The sequence below is a fragment of the Acomys russatus genome, chromosome 29 (genome assembly GCF_903995435.1).
Source record: "Acomys russatus chromosome 29, mAcoRus1.1, whole genome shotgun sequence".
Taxonomy (NCBI): Eukaryota; Metazoa; Chordata; class Mammalia; order Rodentia; family Muridae; genus Acomys; species Acomys russatus.
The window spans coordinates 11662628-11685267 of record NC_067165.1 but is presented as its reverse complement, the minus strand read 5'-3'; the positions used below and the strand labels follow the sequence as shown (position 1 = coordinate 11685267).

The following is a 22640-nucleotide window of genomic DNA, read 5'->3' as shown; positions in this document are numbered from 1 at the left end:
GGCTTTTAAAACCTCAAGCCTACCCCCAGTGACATACTTCTTCCAACAAGCCACCTAATCTTTCTTATCTCTTTAAGTGGTTCAACTAAGCATTCAAATGTATGAGACTATGGGGGCCATTCTTATTCAAACCAACACACCCACTTAAAAAGCTTTGGGTGAGGCCTACCCTTAAAAAAAAAAACACAAACCTGTAATGAAGAACATCCTTGGCCTGGAAATACTCCTTAAATTTCTACTCACCGGATTTGGTGGCATCCAACAAGATTAGGCAGGGGTGGCAGATTAACGTGGGGCATGTCAGACCCTAATACTAGGGGACACCTGGGGTTTGAGGTCATGAGGTTGGTATGGACCCACCATTCTTTTCCATCAGTGAACTTGGAGCCACGTGCTTCTGGTGCTGGAGAATAACTTGCTTGTTTCTGGAGTTTCAAGAAATCACTGAGCCCCAAGATGAGCTCTGATAAGATCAGCCACAGCACTGATGCCGCTAACAGCACAAAGCTTAGTTTTCACTATTTGTGTAACAAAGACTGAAAACCAGACTTATTTTATTGCTACATTCCCCACACTCAATCTGGGAACATCTGCTTCCACCCACATTTTCATATCACGCTTTTTTTTTTTTTTTAAATCAAATCATGCGAATCTGGAAAGCTCTCCTTAGAAAAAGGTTTTATTTACACTGTGGTGAATCATGAGCTTCTCACTGGCAAAGGTCAGGGAACAGGGCCATAAGCAACAGCTTAATAGTATGCAGGCATTGTACCTGTTTATTTAACTATACCCAGAATTCATTGAGTTACACTGAAGGCAACTCTGGAGGGGCATCTAGAAGTCTTTATTCTGATGAGAATAGCTGGTTGTATTAGAGTCTGGCCAGGATTTTAGAGTTATGTTTTTAGCCAGCTCACTGGTGCATGGAAAGAGTACATAAAGCCAACATCTCTAAGAAGATCTTCAAGCTTATTGCTACAGTTTATGAAGACATAGAACTGGGAGCTATGAGGTCAAAATGCCCAGAACGCAACTGCACTGATACACTGAATAAAACCCAGAAAATATTGCAGGATTGCAGATCCTTGAATATTTCTTGTTCAAATGGCCAATAACACTTAAAAGGAACCCTTATGCTGAGAGGTAATTATCAGAATATTATATACCTTTGTTCCTGAATATCAAGTATTAGGGCTCATGTCCACAGTCACTTCTTGCAATAAGCAATCACGGTAACTCTTTACAGACTGACAGTTGCAGATGTTGAGCTCTGGAGTTCAAGGGTGTGGGTGAGCTTCAGGCTATCCAGGACTGAGCCAACTCTGTGACGGGCCAATTCAGATATCTCTAAGTCTTATCCTGGTTCTGGGCACATTTCAGTTCTGCTCCAAGTCCACTTTGCTCCAATTCAGCGATGACAGACATATATTTGAACTCATTTGGTCTGAAGTTAAAGGTCTCTACTAGCCCATAGATCTCCTTCCGATCAGTGGCGTAGAAGAGCTGAACCTGATTAGCGATGCACTGTGCCTCTGCAACATTCTGCAAGGCAATGAGAGTAGTGAGGCACCTTCTGCCCAGGGCTGGAGCTCTGTGCCTGGGTTCTATGGTTCACTGTCCCTGGAGAGCTTCTTTGACTCCCTGACCTCTCGCATCTTGGTTAGATGGTCCTTCTCCACATAACCAAGGCATCTTATTTACCACTCTTATCACTTTCTCTTATATTTGGGTTTGTTTGTTTGTTTTTTCGAGACAGGGTCTCTCTGTGTAGCCTTGGTTGTCTCGGACTCCCTTTGTAGACCAGGCTGGCTTTGAACTCACAGTGATCTGCCTGCTTCTGCTTCCCAAGTGCTGGGATTAAAGGCATGCGCCACCACACCTGGCCTTTCTCTTATATTTATTTGTTGCAGGATATTTGATCCCATTGTGAACCCCAAGACTGTAAACTGTAAAAACCTGTCTTTTGTTTGGTGTGGTCGAGCCTTTAATCCAAGAACTTTCTGTTTATTGTAAACAGGTTATTATGGTGTGCCAGCCCTAGCACACACCTTTAATCCAAGGGCTTTCTGTACATAGGATTTAATAAAGTTAACCCTAGGTCAAGAGGGGGAGCAAGCAACCAGCTGATAGGGATTAAGGAGTAGGAGGGGCTTTGAGCTGAAGGGTATTTAAGACAGCCTGGATAAGAAGGGGCTTTTGAGCTTTGAGTGAACAAGCTCTTTGGCTTTTAGTTTTTTGGCTTTTCCTCCTGGGTTGTCAGCTGAACTAGTGAGCTTTTGGGGCTTTTTCCTCTGAGATGCAAGCTGAGTAGGAAGGTCAGCTGGGTGCTTTCTTTGCCTCTCTGAGGCAAAGACTCTGGCTCCGGAGTCTTTATTGGTGAATCTGAATGGCTGGGCTTTCCATTTTTCATAACAACATACATTTGTCATTTTTTGGTCTCCATTCTCTAGTGTAACTTCCTCAAAGACACAGACGTCATGGATAGCCTGTATGTTCCTATACATAGCGGTATACTCCTTACTAAGTAAGTTCATATGTTCATAATTTCTCTCTTTAGTTCTTAGATAACCATGACATAAATCACAGGGAAAGGGGCAGGAGTTACCCAGCTCTAAGAATCAGTTCGCAAGCTCTAAGTTCTTGACTAACTAGACACTCGAATACAACCTGTTATTTTGTTATTGATAGCACCCCAGCCAGGAAAACAGTGGCAAAGCCAGTTGTGATGATTATAAAATGTCCACAGTTTTCATGGTCTTCCTTTCTTTGGTAGAGTCCAATCTCCATTGCTAATGTGAGGCTCTACTTAATGGGTTGCTTCTAGCAACCAGACTATGGTGACATGATTGGGAAGAACTTTTGCCACTGGGATATAAAAGAGTGTGTCTGGAGTCACTTGCTCTGGGGAAAGCTGTCATATTATAAAGACATCCAAGTAGCCTGAAAGAAGAGCCAATGTGTTCAGAAAACAAGTGGATCATTAAGTCCAGTCAATCTTCAGATGACTGCAGTCCTAGCAACATCGTGACAGTAACCTCATGAGGCTGAGCCAGGACCACCCAGCTGAGCTGCTTTTTGTCCTACAGAAATTGTGAGGTAATGTTTGTCATTTTAATCCACTACAATGTTATGCAGTCATTCATAACCAACTCTAAGGTACAGAAAATGCATTGTCAGGAAATGGTGAACTCATGACAGGACAGTATATAGGGGAATGCATGGGACACATCCTCAAAGCCTAATGGAAGAATTAACTGAGGCCGGTGATGGCTTAGTTGGTAAAGACACTTGCCTTAGACCTGAACTTGATCCCTGGAGCCCAAATAATGATGGGTAGAGAGAACTGACTGCACAAAGTTGTCCTCTGATCTCCACACATGTGTGCTGTGGTTACAACCCCTCCCCAGTATATACATATATATACATACAATAATAGTAAATTAAATGAAAGAAAAAACAACTGAAATAACTAGCTTTTCTATGTATTTTATAGTTCTAGCTGACCAGAAATATCTATCCATTATTCCCACGCTTATACAGACAAACCACCTCATTCAATTACGGATAAAAACCACTGCCAAAAGTGTGCAATGTGGGCCAGGACTTAACACAGTGGTAGAGCACTTGCCTTAACAAATGCAATGTCTAAGTTCAATTCTTAGCACTGGAATAAAAGAAGTATGCAATGTCTAGCTATAAAGTGATGAAGATAAGTTTATAAAAACCATGGGCTGTGCTTTTTATCTCTGTATGCTGTACTTCTTTGTAGAAAGCATTTATTTAAGTATTTTATTTTTTAAACTGGGGCTGGAGATGTTGCTCAGTGGTTAACAGCATGTGTTACTCTTGCAGAGGACTTGAGTTCAATTTCTAGCATCCATGTTAAAGTGGCTCAAAGCACCTCTAACCCCAGCTCTTGGGATATCCAATGCCTCTGATGTCTGAGGGCACTCACACTCACATGTACACACTCACACTCAGACCTACATATATACACAGGAATAAAAATAATAAAGTAAATCTTTAAAGTTATATTTTTATAATCATATTAATTTACTGTGTGTGCATGTAAGCAGGTGTGCCGTGGCTCACCCAATGAAGATCAGAGAACAAGTGCCAAGAGTCTGTTCTTTTCTTCTACCATTTGAGTCTGAACTCAGGTCATTGGGCTTGGTGATGAGTATGTTTATCTGCTGAGCCAAGTATAGTGGGTTCTCAGAGTCAACGTGGCTTATACAAGGTAAAGGAGTACTGTCTGATATGTATGTCATCAAATGTTATAAAGTCAAACAAAACAGCAAAAACAAAACCCCAAAACCAACCAACCAACCAAATCCTCCAAAACCTTAATGATGTTAAAAATGCATCAGTTTGAGACTTACCACAGTGAAGTGATAAAATAGAATAAACCAAGGAAAAGTTTCCTCTGACTTTTAGGACTCACTTAAGCATAGCCAGACACTGTGTTTTGTTGAAGACCGAAAAACATAGTACAGTTTCTATGTCGTATTTTCATGTGACATAGAGATCAGACTTTTGCCCTCAGTAACGATGTCCACTCCAAATCTCATCTGATACATCTGTACTGTATCCATTACTTTACCTTCCTACTTCACTCCATACTTTAACAATCTACAACAGAAGCCCACACCTCTATCTTTTCACTTCCCTTTCCACCCAGCTTTATTCTCTGGCCTGTAAGTGTAATCATCCCTTTGCATTCCCCTTGAGCTTCTTGGACCCCCAGTTATATCCTTATACCACATGGCTGAACTACAGTTAAATATGACACCCTCTCTGCGCTTGTGTCTACACAACATTTCTCTTTTCCATTCCCTAGACTGGGCTTTGCAAACACTTTAGGCTCTGGGGACCATAGAGCCTCAAACTAGTCAACTGTTACAGAACTAAAGCAGACATAAGCAATATGTAAATAAAACTTCATTTATAGACACTAAAATTTGAATTTAATACCTTTCACATCCCATGAAATATTATTTTTCTTGGTTCCTTTCCTCTTAATCATTTATAACTTATGGGTCTTAAAAAAACAAGAAGTGGGTTGGATTCAGCCCCCAGGATATGCTTCTAGACAACAATCTCACATTTTCTCTCTTTTCTGTGAAGTCCTTGGATGTCCTGGATCTTGCTATTTAGATCCACCTGCTTCTGCTTCCCAAGTGCTGGGATTAAAGGTGAGCATTATCATGCCTGGCAGACTATTTCCTTTTAACTCAAATATCTAACCCTATGCATTCATGTTTCCTCTAAGTTGATGACCTTTCTTTTCATTAAAAAACAAATAAAACCAAAACCATGGCAAGAACTTCTACAAGCTGCCACTAACTTTATTCATCTAACTATACGTTACCTATGCCCACATGTCTTGACTTTCCTCAGCTAATATACCCCTGGCAAACATCAAGCCCTCGGTTCCAGACTGACTGACCTGTCCTGCTTCTTTCCTCCATCTAACACTCTACTCTTTCTTTTCTTTCGAAGAGTTACTGTTTACCTGTCATAACTTCTTTCCTATCTTTCTTTCTTTTTGGTTTTTCAAGACAGGGTTTCTCTGGGTAGCCTTGGCTGTCCTAGGCTCACTCTGTAGACCAAGCTGGCCTCAAACTCACAGAGATCCACCTGTCTCTGCCTCCCGAGTGCTGGGATTAAAGGCGTGTGCCATCATGCCCACTCATCTTTCTTAAATTTAATCATGCTTATAATAATACTTTGAAACTGTTCTTATAAAAGTTCCCAAATGGTTCCATGTCTATAAAATCTAGTCAACCTTCAATCTTTATTTCATTTGCTCTATAAGCAAGTTAGAGTTGTCCAACCAAACACTCCCTATTGCTTAGAACATTTTATCTTTATTTCCTGGCATTCTACCATCTTAATCCACCCTGCCCCCTAATATCAAAATTATTTTTCTGTTCTTTCTTTTGGTTTTTTGAGACAAGGTTTCTCTGTATGGCCCTGACTGTCCTGGACTCACACTGTAAGCCAGGCTAGCCTTAACCTCAGAGACAACTATTTTTCTTAATTTTCTTTGCTGATGTTTCATCTCTCTAGGACTTAGTTCTTTTCTGCATCCTCATTTACTTTCTTGGTATTTCATTCAATCCATGGTTTTAAATACAATTCATATACTACACCTGGACCACTTTTCTGAACACCAGGTTTATATATCTAACTAACTACATAACATGGATAGCTAGTGGCATCTCAGATTTAGCAGTCCAAAAGTGAGGTCTTGATTTTCTTCCCAAAACTATTCTCTTTGCAGCCTTTAGCTCAATTAATTTATAAATAGGATTTGGATCATTGACTTGCGGCTGAGTGTCATACAGAAATAGTTTAGGAGGAAGGAAAAAACAGGAGAAACAAGACCAGGCAGTCAGAGAAGTAACATCCCTACTGTGTAGCAGGTCTGGAGTCTACTGTTACTCTGAGACAGTAGCTTTGTGAAATCACTTCTTCCTCTCTCTGCAGCTGGTAAATGATGAAGAGGAAACATAAGTGGGTGTTGTAATGGAGGAAGAGACTTTAAAGTGCCCAGTCTTCTGAGGGCATCCTAAACAATCTCTGTCAGACAAATGAAACCGAAATAAACAAGCATTAGACAGACATAAAGCTGTCTCTGGTACTTGGATGCACAGGAAAATGATGGGCATCATCAATTATGGGGATGTGGTTAATGTTTTATCCTGGTGAGTCAACTGGGAATGGAAAAGGAGGAAAGGAAACCCCATGGTGGCTGTTACACAGCCATGAACAGTGAGGAGGAAGATAAAGACACAACTATTAGTCTAGACTTTGAGCTCATCTCACACTTTATAAGTCGCCTATGTGTCCATAGTTTTACTTGAAATATCCAGGGCCAGATGCTTCTTGGTTCTAGTATTACTAGGTTAAAAAAAGGTATAGGTGAAGATAATATGTTATACCCCATAGTCAAATACATTAATACTTCTTAATAAAATGCATAGTATTTTGTATCAAGTGAGAATGACTATAAATGACTTCATATCAGCTTAAATGAAAAATTTAACTCCAAAAGAGTTTAAGAAAGGTAAAAATTTGTGATCAAATGAGAAATGAGAAAGAAACTATTCTCAGCATTAGGCATGGTGGTGTACTCCTTTAATCCTAGCACTTGGTAGGAAGAGGCAAGTAGTCTCTGTGAGTTTGAGGCCAGCCTAATCTACTTAGTGAGTTCAGGATACTTAGGGCTACATAGTGAGTCTCAGTCTCAAATGAAATAGAATAACCTGTCTTCAGGGCCAGTGAGATGGTGGGGTCAGGTGCTTGCTGCACGCCTGATTACCTGAGTTTGAGCCCTGTCAGCTAGATGGTGGAAGGTGAGAATGGACTTCCAGAAGTTGTCCTCTGACTTTTACACATGCATTTTGGCATGTGCCCCATTGTTTCCTCCCCCAAACATTTGTGCGTGCGCACACACACACACACACACACACACACACACACTATTAGAAAATAAAACGAAACAAACCACCACTACCAACAGAAACATCTATTTGTCTATGGATACTGTACTTCAACTTGAATGCATATGAACAAGACAAAATCATTTCAACCATGAGAAACAAAATACATACAGGTATCTTTCCCTAAAGGCACTGGCAAGAGTAATACCTGCAGGTCTACTAGGTAAAGCCAGAGAGACCAACATAGATTCTTACCAGGAATGTGGAATCCATTTCTGCTGTCATCAGCACTATGCCCTTTTCTTCCTTCAGTTCAGGGTAGTGATATAAAACCAGCTGGCTGGTTGCTGCATCCCCTCGGGTCTGCACAGAGGAACACTTATCAAAGCTCAATAAGGTACCACCACAACAAATTGCAATTTCAAAGCAACAGAGTCTGGAGGAAATTCTAGCTCTTAACAGCCCCTTGGGTGGCTAGTGAGTTAGAGGACTGGTGTGTAGGGGAAGGTCAGGGCTGCACAGGCACAGTGAACTGACAGTTTTCATGGTGTTATTTGTGTCTTCAATTGGAAAAGATTTGGCTTTTTTCCAGACAGTGTTTACAAAGGCAGTGAATCCTTCATTGTGGTCATACATTTAAAAACAAAATGGTACAGGCAGCTACCAAGCCAAGTTCTAAAGAGAGCCATGTGTCCATGTAATTGCCACTTCTATGGACTGTGGTAGTTCAGAGGACTGAGCTCTTTTAAGCTATAGCAAGCACTGGAGAGTTTGTGCAGGAGCCGGATTTCTAATGTGCTGCTTTAATATCTGGTTGGGGCAGGAAGGAGAGAAAAATGGGAATTCGGAATGCTTCATGAAAAATGATCAGTGAGGTCACTAGACCTCAAGTCTAGACTGGGAAGAGAAGTTGAATTTAAGAACAATGCCTTTACATAATATGGAAGAAAACAACTACAAAACAAAACAAACCCTAAAGCTTCAGCAGGCATCCTTGCTTTCATGCCTCCCCAGCCATTATTCGCGGCCCCCTGTGTGTGGCCTGTGAACTGTCAGTCCACACAAACTCTCCATAAGCTGCCCCTGGATGGTGTTGTATCATAGCAACAGAAAGCGAAGGACAGAGGTACAGTTTGAAGCTCCCCTTGTACCTCTTTCCAGTCGCATCTAGAGTTAACGTCTACTCTGAATTGGTATGTCACTTCCTTCTGTGCTGTAACACTTTTACTCTCCTCTTGTACTTGGCTATGAACCCCATCAGGGCAGTCCTTTTTTCATAGATCTGCAGGACCCAAGAGGGTTCTCAAGACAACGGTACAGTGTTTAAGGTCCACAGATAAGCTGGACTCAAGGTGGCTCATTACTTAGTAACACAAACAAACTTCCCTAAGCTCAGTTTCTTCTCTATAAACAGGTATCACAACAGTAACCACTTCATGGCATATTTGAGAAGATTAAATGACAAGTATAAAACACCCATTGCATAATATCTATCAAATTTTAATATAGCATATACTCAACAAATTATGAAACAATAATGCAAAAGCTTGCTCCTTTATTTTATTTTGTGCCATCTGCCTCAACTTTAAAGCCAAAAATTTACATGCCTTTTTTTGGGCTATTTTTGGTTTTTTAAAATCAGATGTGAGCTTCAAAAAATAGAATGTCAATCCTAGCTTTAATGAACTAAAATACTGACTTCTTTTCTCAAGAGCTTTAAATATATTTTGAGCTATATTTTTTACTCTAATATTTGAGAATAGAACAAAGAAAAAAGAAAACAAACTAATATTTATGAAATGAAAACTATTCATCTAGCACTTTGGAAAGGCAATCTTGGATAACAAAACGCAGGTAAGACAAGGGCCTCCCTTGGTGGGCTCATAATTTGGGATAAGAAGATAAATCTTGACTGATGCATTTGTGTTAAGTAGGTGCATACAATAGATGCCACAGAGGTTCAGGAGGAGACAAAAGAACGACAGTGAGTTAGAGAAAGGTATTCTGATTTTAAATTTCTAGTATTGAGGCCTAGAAAACTAACCTAATATTCAACATACGACAAGTCGTCAGTGCCATAGGAAGTACTGTTGGAGTCAGCAAATATTCTGTACCCCAACCCTAGGAAGGTTCTAGTCTTACCAAAGGATAGGCTTCTTTTCCTACCCTGTGTTTTGTAGGGCATATGTCACCTACCTGAATATTTATCAGTGCAGTGAAGTGGAGTTCTGTACCTGTCCATTGTCCTACAAAGAACTCATAACCATCCCTTCTTGGCAATGCACAAAGAAACTATGGGAAACAGAAAAACAAACAGACAGGTGAATAAATGAAGTCATGTTTTCAATGTCTAATCACTTGTACCACATTCTATTTCTTCAATGCTTGGATATTTAATTTTCCCTTCCTTCCTTCCTTCTTTCCTTCCTTCCTCTCCTTCCTTTTGTCTCTCTCTCTCTGTTTCTTTCTTTCTTTCTTTTTCTTTCTGTAAGACAATGCATCCCAGGTTGGCCTCAAACTTGTATGCAGAAAGCATGACCTAACTTCTGATTCTCCTGCCTCTACCTCTCAAGTACTTGGACTAAGCATATGCCAGCACACCTTGTCTATGAGACGCTGGGGACTGAACCTGGGGTTTTGTGCATGCTAGGTAGAGCAATCTACCAACTGAGTTATATCTCCATCACATAGTACATGACTTTAAAAATATTTTTTAATTATGAAATTAATTATATGATAGTTTAACAAACATATGTACATTTCTCAACCCATCTAAGAAGGAAAGCATCAGAGATGAAATTTGAGGAGAGCTGACATTTAAGCAATATTGCTAATCACCCCACAAACATGATTTATGTCTCCAATTTGCTATGGTATTCTTTATTTTCTGCAAGCAACGTTTGAAAAAAACCATTGCAGACAAGCTGGCTGTTGCACCAGCTCCATTCTCTTTTCTGGTGGGTCACTACTTCAGCAACAAAATACTGATTTATTTCTGGCACATATTATCAGAATAGCATGCACAAAACTGTGAAGAAAATTCTAATACAGGAACCTGAAGGAGGCTATGAAGATTAAGGTCTTCAGGTATCATTCATTCATTTATTATTTTGGCAGGGTCTCTCTATGTAGCCCTGTTGTCCTGAAACTTGCTACGTTTAACAGCTGAACAGGATTAAAGCCATGTATCACTACACCAGGTTCTTAGGTGCTTTTTCATATGTACATATACTGATAGATTGAGACCCATATTAGAAAGGCCCAATATGTGGTAGAGAGCCTACAGACATTTATAAGAATGAAAATATCACGCATCAGTATAATTAGCATGTGAGTCCCTTTGATAACAGAGCATTAAATTATGAGAAGAACTGGTTTGAAATCATCAGTTGGTAGCATTTATAAGCAATTCTACATGGTCATCACAGACTTACTGTTGGGCAGGACTGAGCCCGGCTCCAGATCAAATCAAACTTCTCTTTCTGTAAATTAGAAAAGAATAAAATAAACTCACAAATAGGAAAACATGAAAAGTCACAATCACAACTGGGTATCCCAAGATTGAATTCCAGAACTGTATTATGGCTGCAACATGCTTTTAAGTTCCATCTTTTACAAATCATTTTTATGATAAAAAGACAGGAAAACAGATGCATGCTTTGTTGCTCATTGCTACAAACTATGTGCGAAGATTAAGTGCTCCAATGCCTCAAAGTCTCTATGAACCAGATGAATCCAAGGGAGGCTTGGGAAGACATGTTCATGAGCTATATGACAGATCTAAAACACAGCAAGGACAGACTGCTAAGTGTGGAGCACATGAAGGTCAGAATATATGTGTAAGAAGTTAACAAATGCGGGGCGTGGTGGGGCGCGCCTTTAATCCCAGCACTTAGGAGGCAGAGTTGGTGGATCTCAGTGAGTTAGAGGCCAGCCTGGTCCACAAAGAGAGTCCCAGGACAGCCGGGGCTTTTACAGAGAAACCTGGCTTGGAAAACAAAACAAAACAAAAAAGAAGTTAACAAAGGATAGGGATTTCTTCATTACAAAGGCCTGGCTTTCCTTCTGTACGCATTTTTGTCTTTGATCTTAGATTTGTGTAAGCTGAGGCTATAACTGTGCTCTTCAGTGTACTCTAAGGTAAGGCATAATCTTTTTCTTTTCTTTTTCTTACTTGCTATCTAGACAAGGCTGGCCTCTAACTCACAGACCTGTCTGCCTCTGTTTCTACCTCTTGTGCACTGGGATTAGAGGTCTGAACCACCATGCCTGGTCTAGAGTGAGATGTAACCTGAACTAGAGAAGACAGCCACGCCTTTCTCAGTCACAGGCCTTAATGATATGGCTAGACATTACCTCTAAAACAAATTCAAGAAGGCAAAACCAAGAACACGCCACTTGCTAAGGCCAGGAGGGAGCTCCAGGTCAGCTCAGGCAGCTGCCATTTACAGACAAGAAGGGAAGACAGCTCTGCTGGGGCAGTGTCTTGAATCCCAACAGTTTGGTTGGAAAATGAAAAGGAAATAAAATGCACCTGGAAATCACTCAGAAACATGCACTTACATCAGCCTCTCTGGTTAGAGACTCAGAGACATTTCTAAACCAGAAAGAGGGAAAGCAAAAGTCATAAATATACCATATGGAGCTTCGAATCTCTGGTGCTTAGGGCATAATAAAACTCTTAGAGCTGTAAAGGGTGAGTTCTCAAGATGTCGTAAAGACACTGCCTGAGAGGGTTAGAGCGCTGACCTTCACGCTGCAATGCTTCACTTCCCCTCCAATTACTTACAGGAATCACTGCGTAGACTGTGTCTTTCGCTGAAAAATATTGCTGCCAAATCTGTAATAAATAAATAGGTAAATAAATCTGTAACAATGTGGGTAGTCTTTTTAATGTATACCAAGAAATATTGATAGCTTTCATTCTCAGAGTATTATTCTATCTGATAACAGAGAGGAAAATTGCACTGTAATGCTTTCACAACTAGTATATGACTTAAAATTTTCAAGACACATGCTTTCTGAATGATTAAACTATAACTTTAAATTTTCTAAGATTCTTTTTTTAAATGTATATGCCTTTGTATGTATAGATCACATAAGTCGATGCCCTTAGACGCCAGAATAGGTGTTGGGTCCCCTACAGCCAGAATTAAAGGCAATTGTGAGCCACCTAATATGGGTGCTGAAAACTGTACTCTTTACTCCTGAGTCATCTCTCCAAGCCCCAAACTATTTCTCTCCCTCTCTCTCCTTTTTTTTTTTTTTTTTTTTGAGACAGGGTTTCTCTGTGTAGCCTTGGCTATTCTGTACTCTCTTTGTAGAACAGGCTGGCCCCGAACTCACAAAGATCTGCCTGCCTCTGTCTCTCGAGTGCTGGGATTTAAGGCATGCGCCACCATGCCCAGCAACTGTTTATCTCTTAATAATAAACTCTGGGGGCTGGAGAGACAGCTCAGTGGTTAACAGTATTATTGCTCTTGAAGAGGACCTGAGTTTGGATCCTAGCATCCATGTCAGGTATCTCATGGCTGCCTATAACTCCAGTGCCAGGGGACCAATGGGATCTGACATCTCTGGCTTCTGTAGGCTCCTGTACTCATCTGTATATACCTCTATACAAACAGACAGTTGAAAATAATAAAGAGACTGGAGAGATGGCTTAGTAGTTAAGAGTATTGGCTGCTCTTGCAGAGGACCCAGGTTCAATTCCTACTGCCTACATAGCAGCTCACAACCACCTGTAACTTCAGTTCCAGGGGATCTAACATTCTTTCTTGGCTTCCACAGATGGTGCATAGACATATATGCAGGCAAAATACCTGTACACATAAAATAAAAATAATAACATTAAAAAACAAACTCTATCAAAGAAGTTGCTTCTATGACCTCTGAAATAACTGTTCTCAAGATTCATCTTGTTTGTTGTGATAGGCTTTTCATAGGTGCTCCCCCACCCCAGAACCCATACCTCCCCAGCCAACTATGGACCTTCTCAGAGAGCAAGAATACGAGCCAATCAGAGTTTGGAGTCATGGCCTGGGATGCAAATCCTAGCCCTGATCGTTTACTAGCTAGTCTACCTTGGGCAAATCACGGGAACTTCTTAAACAGAATCAATAAAGCAGCAGTAACGCCAACCCCATAGGACTGCTACGAAGACTAACTGAACTAATAGAACTCTGAGGCTGGCAGAGGAGACACTAAAAATGTTAGCTTTTAGTGCTATATTACAGGCAGCTCTTAAGGTCTGCTTCCAGAAAGCCCTACACAGAAGGGGCAGCTAGGGTCTGACTAGGATACAGAGCAGTCACAAGTCCTTTCTCTCTGTCTCGTATCAAAGAACGTAGAGGGTTTAGTTGACTTTCATGATGCAAATACCCCAAAAGTAGTGAATAGTTTACATAGTATGAAATTAGGAAACAGGGAAGAGAAAAACATCCATAATTGTATTACCCTAAAATAATTATTTTGGTGTCTTTCTAACCTTTCTTAGAAATGTTTTAAAAATGTGTTATATATAGTACATATGCATAGCACGTCTCCTAGCACATAATGTATGTTCTATATTCATATTTTCTACTCCTTTTTTCATTGTTCTCTGTGGCTTTTCACATTATTGGTTTTTACTGGAATTTTCTTTTTCCCATCTCTGACCTCTTTCCCCACCAATTCTTCCTCATTCAAGACTAAGTTTTCTCCTCCTAAGTGGTTTTCCCTTATCAATGCGGTCAGAGGTTTTCATAGGAACAGTCTTTGCACTTTGTCTCTTGCTAAAGATTGTGCTGGCTAGGTTTATGTCAACTCGACAGAATATAGAGTCATCTGGGAAGAGGAAGCCTCAGTTGAGAAACTGTTCCCACCAGATTGGCCTGTGGGCAAGAATATGGTACATTTTCTATTTAAAAGACACATTTAAATTTTTTTATTTTACTATGTGTATAACTGTAAGGCTTGCTTGTATATATGTGTCCCATGTTTGTGCCTACTTCTCGGGAGGTCAGAAGAGGTTTTGGATCCCTGAGACTGGATTTACAGATGGCTGTGAGCCATTATGTTGATGTTGGAAATCAAACCTGGAGTCTCTGCAAGAGCAGTAAGTGCTCTTAAAGTGCTGAACCAACCTTCCAGTATTTTCTTAATTAGTGATTGGTGTGGAAGGGCCCAGCCTACTGTGGATGATGCCACCCTCAGCAGGGGGTCCTAAGCCATATAAAAAAGCAGGCTGAGCAAGGCAGTAAGCAGCACTTCCCCATGGCCAATGCACCAGCTCCTGCCTCTATATTCCTGCTATTTTGAGTTCCCTCCCTCACCTCCCTGGATGACAGACTACAGACAGTAAGCTGAAATAAATACTTTACTCCTCAAGTTGCTTTCGGTCATGGTGTGTTACTGCAGTAATAGAAAACTAAGACAAATATGCTAATTTATAATATGGTTATTGACATATGAATACACCCCCTTCACTAGTTTGCAAGTCCTGTTACAGGGAGGATATCTGTCACCAATGTCCTGCAATCCAACAGTACCAGATGTCTGTGATGCTGGGGATACAGTCCAGTGGCAGAACATTGGTTTAGCATGCTTGAGGTCCTGGTTCAATTCCCAGCCCTGCTGGGGGGTGGGAGGCAAGCAAGGGGAGGGAATTTGGCTTATACTAGGGCTTTTTAAAGCTTTTCCACTTGTGACTTACCTTTTGCCCAAGAAAGTTGATTATGGTTATATGCAATATAGAATAGGCATACAAATCAAACATTTACTGATAGTAAGTCATAAAGAAATATTCTGAAAAGATTCTTTCACACACATATAATTTTATCATTTATTAAAGACAAAAATAAATTTGTATGCTATTGAGAGGGATGTGCTTATTTCTAAACAAAGAACTAAATCTTGGCTGAAATTTGGTATTGTAAGATGCAAATAATCTTCAATATATTTCAGAGGTGATTGATTTTTTTTTTAAAAAAAGTTATAATTGCCAATGTTTAGAACATTGTTTTGCACAAATATTTATAGTTTAAGGCATGCCTTTAAAGTGGGTATAACAGCATCTACTTCCAAGGGTGGACATTAGAAATTAATGAAGAAATACCTATGAAGCAGCAAGCATGATGCCTTCTTGTTTTTATTATTCCTTTTATTACTATGTTGTTAATTAGCACCTATGCCTAAAATGTAACTCCTGGAAATATAAAGGATGCCCAAGTAGTTTCATATAGGCTAGAGAGAAAAAAATTATAGTCATAAAAAAGTAATGAGCAATGCAAATCAAGGTCCATAGAATGACCAACAAGGCAGAACAGCTCATGAATGCTTTTAAGAGATGTTGAGGAAGTGCATACAGAAGGTCCTTAGGTCACAAGTGCCAAGGAAATGAATATGGGGGCTGGGGTAGGAGTTGTCACTGGATACCTGCAAACAAGTTCCTAACAGTATTTTATTTATTTATTTTAAAACATAGCTATAGCACTTACTCTGTGCCAGAATAAGTTTATTCTAAGTGTTTTACAAATGTTAACTCACTTAATTCTCAAGTAGCTTAAGAAGTAGGTGTACAGTTGTTATCACTTTATAGTGGGGAAACTGAAGCTCTGAGAAAGGAGCTTGTCAGGGCAAATAAGTGGCAGAGCTAGGACTTAAAATTGGCAGAGCTGGGCGTGGTGGTGCACCCTTTTAATCCCAGCACTGGGGAGGCAGGGCCAGGTGGATCTTTGTGAATTCAAGGCCAGCCTGGTCTACAAAGCAAGTCCAGGACACCCAAGGCTACACGGAGAAACTCTGTCTTGAAAAACGAAAACCAAACCAAAATAAAAAGTAGCTTGTGAGATTCACAGCCAAACATTGGGGGGAGTGCAGAGAATCTTGTGGAAGAATGGGATAGAAGGACCTGGGGGTGACAGGAGCTCCACAAGAAGACCAACAGAGCCAACTAACCTGGGCCCAGGAGGGGCTTGTGGAGACTGAAACACCAACCAAGGACCATGCATGGACTAGACCTAGGCCCCCTACACATATGTATTCTATGGGAAACTTGGTCTTCATGTGGGCCCTTTAGTAAGGGGAGCAGGGGCTGTCTCTGACAAGGACTTTCTTGCATGCTTTTTGATCACTTTGCCCTGGTGGGGATGTCTTGCCAGGCCACTGTGGTAGAGGATGCACTTAGTCCTGATGTGACTTCATGTGCTGAGATGGGTGGGGCGGGGGTGGGGCTCATCTTTTTTGAGGGGTAGGGGAGGAAGAATATGGGGAAAAGGGAGGGATGTGGGACAGGGAGGAGGGGAGGGAGGGGGCTACAATTGGGATGTAAAGTGAATAAATAAATACATTTTTTAAATGGCAGCTTGTTTCTAAATTCTCTGTCTCCTTTCTTTCTCTATCTTTTTTTTGGGGGGGGGGTGCTTTTTGAGACAGAGTTTCTCTGTGTATCCTTCGCTGACCTAGAACCTGCTCTATAGAGCAGGCTAGCCTTGAGCTCACAAAGATCCATCTGCTTCTGCCTCCCGAGTGCTAAGATTAAAGGTGTGACCCCACCGTGGGGCTTGTCCTAGACACATTTAACACAGAACAGTCTCAAAAGGGAAGGCTAGAGATACAGAGTGCTGGGATTAAAGGTGTATGCTGCTTTCAAGTCTCTGCTTTAACTAGCACACTCTTCTCCACAAGGCAAGCAGCACCTTAAGCACACTCAGCTAAGACAAAGTGAACTGGGAGCAGGAAGAGCTGCTTGGAGGGCAGCTGTGCTCACCACTTTCCCCACCAGCACCGCACCAGGACAGCCTATTTGGAAAGGTGGTATAGTGACCAGGTACAGAGTTCTGACAACTTAAAATAATATATGGGCAACAGGAATGAAAAAGAAAGGTGAACCCAAGTTCATTAGACATATAAAAGGAAGACAAAGCAAGACATGTTTCTCATGTCACTGTTATTTACATGGCTCATTTCTTTTGTACCTTATGACTACTTTTCATTTGAGAGAGAAAAAGGTGTAAGAAAAACATGTAACCTTTTCTGTTCTCATTTTTGGTTTACAGAGCAAATACTTTTAGAGAGTGTGCCTACTTGTTTTTACTCATTACCTGTCTTATTTCCTCTGCAGTTTTGTCTTTCACCATCTCAATGTTGAAGATTGAACTGAGAGTCTTAAAAGAAGAAATAGCAATTAACATCTACAATTAGCATCATCATCATCATCAACAACTTACTTCTGTCTAAAGCCTTGTGGAAAAGAATGTCGGCAGAGTGAAGCAGACCTTCAGTAAGTAGGTACAAAGTGAACATTAAACACTCACATGCTCAGAGACTGTGAGCCTCTGCTCCTACACAGACCTTCACAGTCTATTCCTGGGGAGTATCTATTAGGTCATCAAGCACTCCCCAAACGCTTCAGGCTTGCCAGTGAATCCTGCAGCATACTGCAGCTGGCAAAAAAGGAGAAACACTGGCGGCAGTTCTGACAGGGAGCTCCTTATTTGCACAATCAGGTATAGGCTACGTCTGGTGTTTTGATTTAGAAAATTATTCTATAGAAAGTAGTGTACTCCATTTTCTTCAAATTTCTTGTAGTATTCTTGGACCCATACTTAAGCTAGAGGTCATGTCAAGGACACAAAAATCCAGACAAATATTATTCATTTCTACTGTTGGAAAAAAAGATAACCTTATACCAAACCACTGTGCACAATAAATGTGTTCAAGTCTGTAGCCTCTTAGAGAGGTCCCCTGTGACTTCAGACCTGGGTTTCTATATTTAGTTAGATATCTACCTTGTCCTTAGTGAATCCTTTGCTCACAGGCTGTTTCCCCAAGGCATCAGTCTGAAATACATGATGAGACAGATTATTGAACTATACTTTCTTCATTAAAAAAGAAAAAACAAAACAAAACACCAAATCACTGATGTAGCCAATCTCATTAGTAATTCTGTGCCCGTGAACTCACTCCTATCCACTCTCTATAACACTGTGCATACTATTCTAAGAGTTACTGTTATGAGCAGTTTTCCTTCCCCTAAGATCCTGAGATGTGGAGATGAGCACTGACTCCCAGTATGAGAAGTTCATTCTACACCTGCCACTATGAAGGACTGTTAAAGTACATAAAGGATTCTTTCCAATTTGTTCTTTCTGTGCTTGGCCATTGTAGATATATTTTTAAAAACTGGTTATTTCTGATAGCATTTCTAGTGGGAGGTGTCCTCAGTGCTGAGTTTCTCTACTAATGAGATTTTTTTTTTTGTGAGAGTTAATAATCCATGTTATCCTGACTGGACTGAGAGGTACCTAGGGGATTTTTACTATACCTCTGGGTAAGTCTGTGATGGATGGCACTTCCAGAGATGACTAGGTCATGAGGGCTCTGATCTAATGAATGGATCTTGCCCAGAAAGAACAGGGTACACATTTATTGATGGAGAATGAGATGTTCAGGTCACCTATTAATCCATCAAGGAGACCACTTCAAGGGTAAGAGCTAGTGGAACTGCTAGTAAACTTATAACATACAACAAACAAACACACACCAGGTAGCCTTACCTTCTGCTCCATGCATTGGATAAAATCACTTTGTTTGGAGTGCCCCACTGGTTGCTTCCGAAACTCACTGCGCTTCTCCAGGCGGGACTCGAAGGCAGCTGGGTCAGACCTGATTAAAGGTAAATCAAAGGGTAAAGTGCTTAGGCCTTCCTGGATTTTGAAGTAATGAGGCATCATATTCCACCTCCATAGATAAGGGACATGGACACTTAAGGGTGAAGGGTTTGCTTTCAGTTAAGAACTGGGTCTGAAGTCAAGACTGTGGAAAGCAAAGCCAGGTATTAAGCCTTAAGTGATCAGCAGCACAACATTTTTTTCTCTTGTAGGCTATTTTCTCAGGTGATGCAGGGCTTTGCTTCTCTTTAAACATTATAGGTACTTAGGCTACTCAAGACAGAGAATGCTGGGTCACCTCTGCAGGCAGGAATCCTATAGCATGCCTACACACACACACACACACACGTTTTCAAGACAGGGTTTCTTTCTCTATGTGCAGCCCTGGCTGTCCTGGACTCACTTTGTAGACCAGGCTAGCCTCAAACTCAGAGATCCATCTGTCTGCCTTGCCTCTGGAGTGCTGGATTAAAGACATGCCCCCCCACCACCACAGATCTCCACTCCCTGCCCACATGGCAAAGTCTCGTATTTTCTGGCATGTAAGACGATCCCCCCCCCCCCCAACTTTAACTTTTCCAGTTAAAAGATAGAGTTTGCAGCCCGAGTCTGCTGCACAGGGTGTGTGTTGGGAGAGGGGTAGTCTAATATGGTGAGTATATTCCAAACTCTGTGTTTTAACTGGAAAAGTTAAAGTTAAAATAGGGGATCATCTTATATGCCAGAAAATATGGTATATCAAATTTTTGATGTCTCCCTCTATCCCCACCCTCAGCTCCTGTGCTTCCAAGCAGGTGTTTGGAAGACGAGTTGGTACCTGAGTGTCTCCCTGGCCTATCAGACAGAACATCAGCATTCATCTTTTACGTTAAAATGGGGGTGGTCTTCAGGCTTGGAGGCCAGCCGGGGCTGCCATCATTCCTAGGAATACTTTAGAATGTGTGGGATGTTTGGCTTTGTGATGGAAACACCATCCAAGCACTCTAGCTACTTGGTTAGGAGACACACAACAGCATGGGTGATCAGCCTAGGACATCGTGTTTAACCCTTTGGTAGACCTTCATAGTCAAAAGACATCATAGGATACCCCCCCTATTCCATAAAAACTTTTTTGGAGTGACACCAAATGTCACTGTTTTCATTACTATGAAGATGAGCTGATCTTTTTCTGTCCATCTGGAAGGGCTCAGTCAGCCTGGCTAGCATCACAAACATACCCAAGCTTGCCATGGTGAGCATACAGAGAATACAGGGGCATACTGGGGAGCAGAGCTTTTGAGGCATATAAAACAATTAGGACACTGTCCTTACTTGAAGAAAGTCACTATCTAGTTGGAGAAACAGATACCTAAATATGAATACAAGCGCCACTGATAATTATAACTGTGACAAAAAGTTTGCTCAAACGTCCCTAAATGACTGAGGTGGTTTCACGACTGTGCTTCTGACTGTGTTGTTCCATCATTGCTTCGAAAAGTATGAAAGATCAGCTGTGTTCATGGTAAAAGCAGACAGCAGCAAGGTTCCAAGACTAGAAGTGGTGCATGCTGCTGCCCATGTGAAGATAAAGAAATTAAGGGAGTGGAATTAAAATGATACAAAGTGCAGAGAATTTACAGCCCTTAACATCTGGCTTCCTCTTATAACTGCCTCCCTATACCACCAAACTCTCTCTCTCTCTCAAACCTCCTTTCCATTTTTGACCGTCAATTCTTCCACCTGGAACTAGGTACCCATTATACCTACATTGGCAGCCATAAACCTACCCCACTTTCCCTCCTCAGCGCTGGGCATGGAACTCAAGGTCCTATGCATACTAAGCAAGTGTGTTTCCACTAACCTACACCCCTTCCAGCTTTTACCTTTTGGAAGCTGAAGCATTAGGAAAGCCGGTTTTGGTCAGATAAACCTTAGCCAATTGTGTGACCTTTAGCAAGCTTCTACCTCTCTCCAGAGCCCTACATTACCTTAATGAAAGGGTTCAATGGATGATTACTCTTTGCAGCACTTTCGCATTCCCAGTCAGGGCCCTAAGAGGGGAGCCCGGGAACCCGATCTCTCGGTCAGGTATCCGATGATTCAACATGTGACCTTGAGCAAATCAAGGGCTTTCTCTGAAGGCTTCATTTTCACATTTCTACATAGGCAACAACTTTTCTCCGAGCTGTCTTCCTCACAGGGTTTTTTAAAAAAAAAAGAGTCCACCTGAGCGTTCTGGGAACCAAGCACAAGCACAATTGTGGAAAGATCCAAAGGCTCTGCAGAGACCAGAGATGTGACCTTAGGCAAGTGACCTGGCCTCTCTGAACTTGGAAACAAACTATTGCTTTAGTGGAGACTGAACCAACCCACCAAGCAGAATAGTAGTACATTCCGGAAGTTCTGCCCGCCCCACTCCCCAAGCCCCCGCCGGTCAGGACCGCACCTGCGCAGCTGCTGGATCTTGTCCCGGTAGCGGTCATAGAAGGGGTTAGCTTCCAGCTCGCTGACCCCGCTGCCGTCTGCTCCCCTAGAGGGCTGGTCCGAGCCCTGGCGCACCGGGAACACGCGCAACTGTGCTGGTGACACGAACCCAAGCCCTAGGGCACGGCTGCGCACTGCACACAGGCCCCGGTAGAGGCCGGCCACCTGCAGGACTGCGGGGCACGCCCCACCCGCGGCCGACACCACTGCAGCCATGGCCGCCTGTGACTCCCCCTCCTCCTCCTCAGGCGCGTCAGCCTCGGCCCCCGGCCCGCGCGCTTGCTCCATCGCCCTCAAGGTCCGCGACGCCGGTGTTCCGTCTCCGAGGTTCCGCGCGCTCAAGGTTCCGGGTGCTGGAGTGGGGAAGGGACAGCGACGTTTAGGTCTCTTGGGCTCTGCCCACCCACTCTGTGGGAGTAGTGGCGCGTCTCCTCCCGGGAGTCTGCCGGGATTCACGTCCCCCCTCCCGGACCAGCAGCCTCTGCGCGCCAAGCAGAAGCATCTGGAAAGCTGGCTTGGATCTTCGGGTTCTCGCTGGGCTTGCCCATCTTTTAAATTTACTTGGCACCAGCTGTAACAGTTCTTTAGCAGTAAAGGATGTTTTGAACATCACAGCTGAAGCTTCTCTTTATCAGTTTCTATTTGCAGAAGGTTCCATGGCCTTATACCCTATGAAATAGATGTTACCCTCATTTTAGAGATGGAAAGCTAAACTGGCTGCGAACCATTAAGGTACCAAGTTCTACCTAAGAGCTGAGCTTTTTAAAAGCGCAGTGCCTTTGAAGTCTGGGTTCTTTCTTGGCATTTAATTAAACTACACTCCCCAGAGACACAAGGAATTGTCCTTGACAAATCTTTATTCAGGCTATTAATTCATCCTTAGAATGTTCTCCCCACCCCCCACCCCCATCTCAACCAAAATGCCACCATCGTCTTCACCTGCTGAACCAGGTGTGTGCTTAGGCACAATGACGTCATCACTGTCCTGCTGCCAGCACGAGGGCAGTCACATGGAAGTCCTTGTCTGGTCCTTAGTAGATAGGAACCCCTCCTGAGGCAGGAACAGAGACTTGAAACT

At 42.0% G+C, this 22640-nt stretch overlaps 1 protein-coding gene across 1 annotated transcript; it reads right to left on the bottom strand.

Moving 5' to 3' along the window:
- Positions 1–1081: 1081 nt before the first annotated feature.
- On the bottom strand, positions 1082–22031 carry Atpaf1 (ATP synthase mitochondrial F1 complex assembly factor 1). The gene is made up of 9 exons (XM_051171213.1): positions 21525–22031; positions 18986–19094; positions 18218–18268; positions 17531–17593; positions 12238–12288; positions 10883–10930; positions 9645–9740; positions 7704–7811; positions 1082–1542 (listed from the first exon to the last, which is right to left on the bottom strand). The coding sequence occupies exons 1-9, from the start codon at positions 21848–21850 to the stop codon at positions 1348–1350; spliced, it is 1047 nt and encodes a 348-aa protein (XP_051027170.1). The 5' UTR covers positions 21851–22031; the 3' UTR covers positions 1082–1347.
- Between the last annotated feature and the right edge of the window lie 609 nt (positions 22032–22640).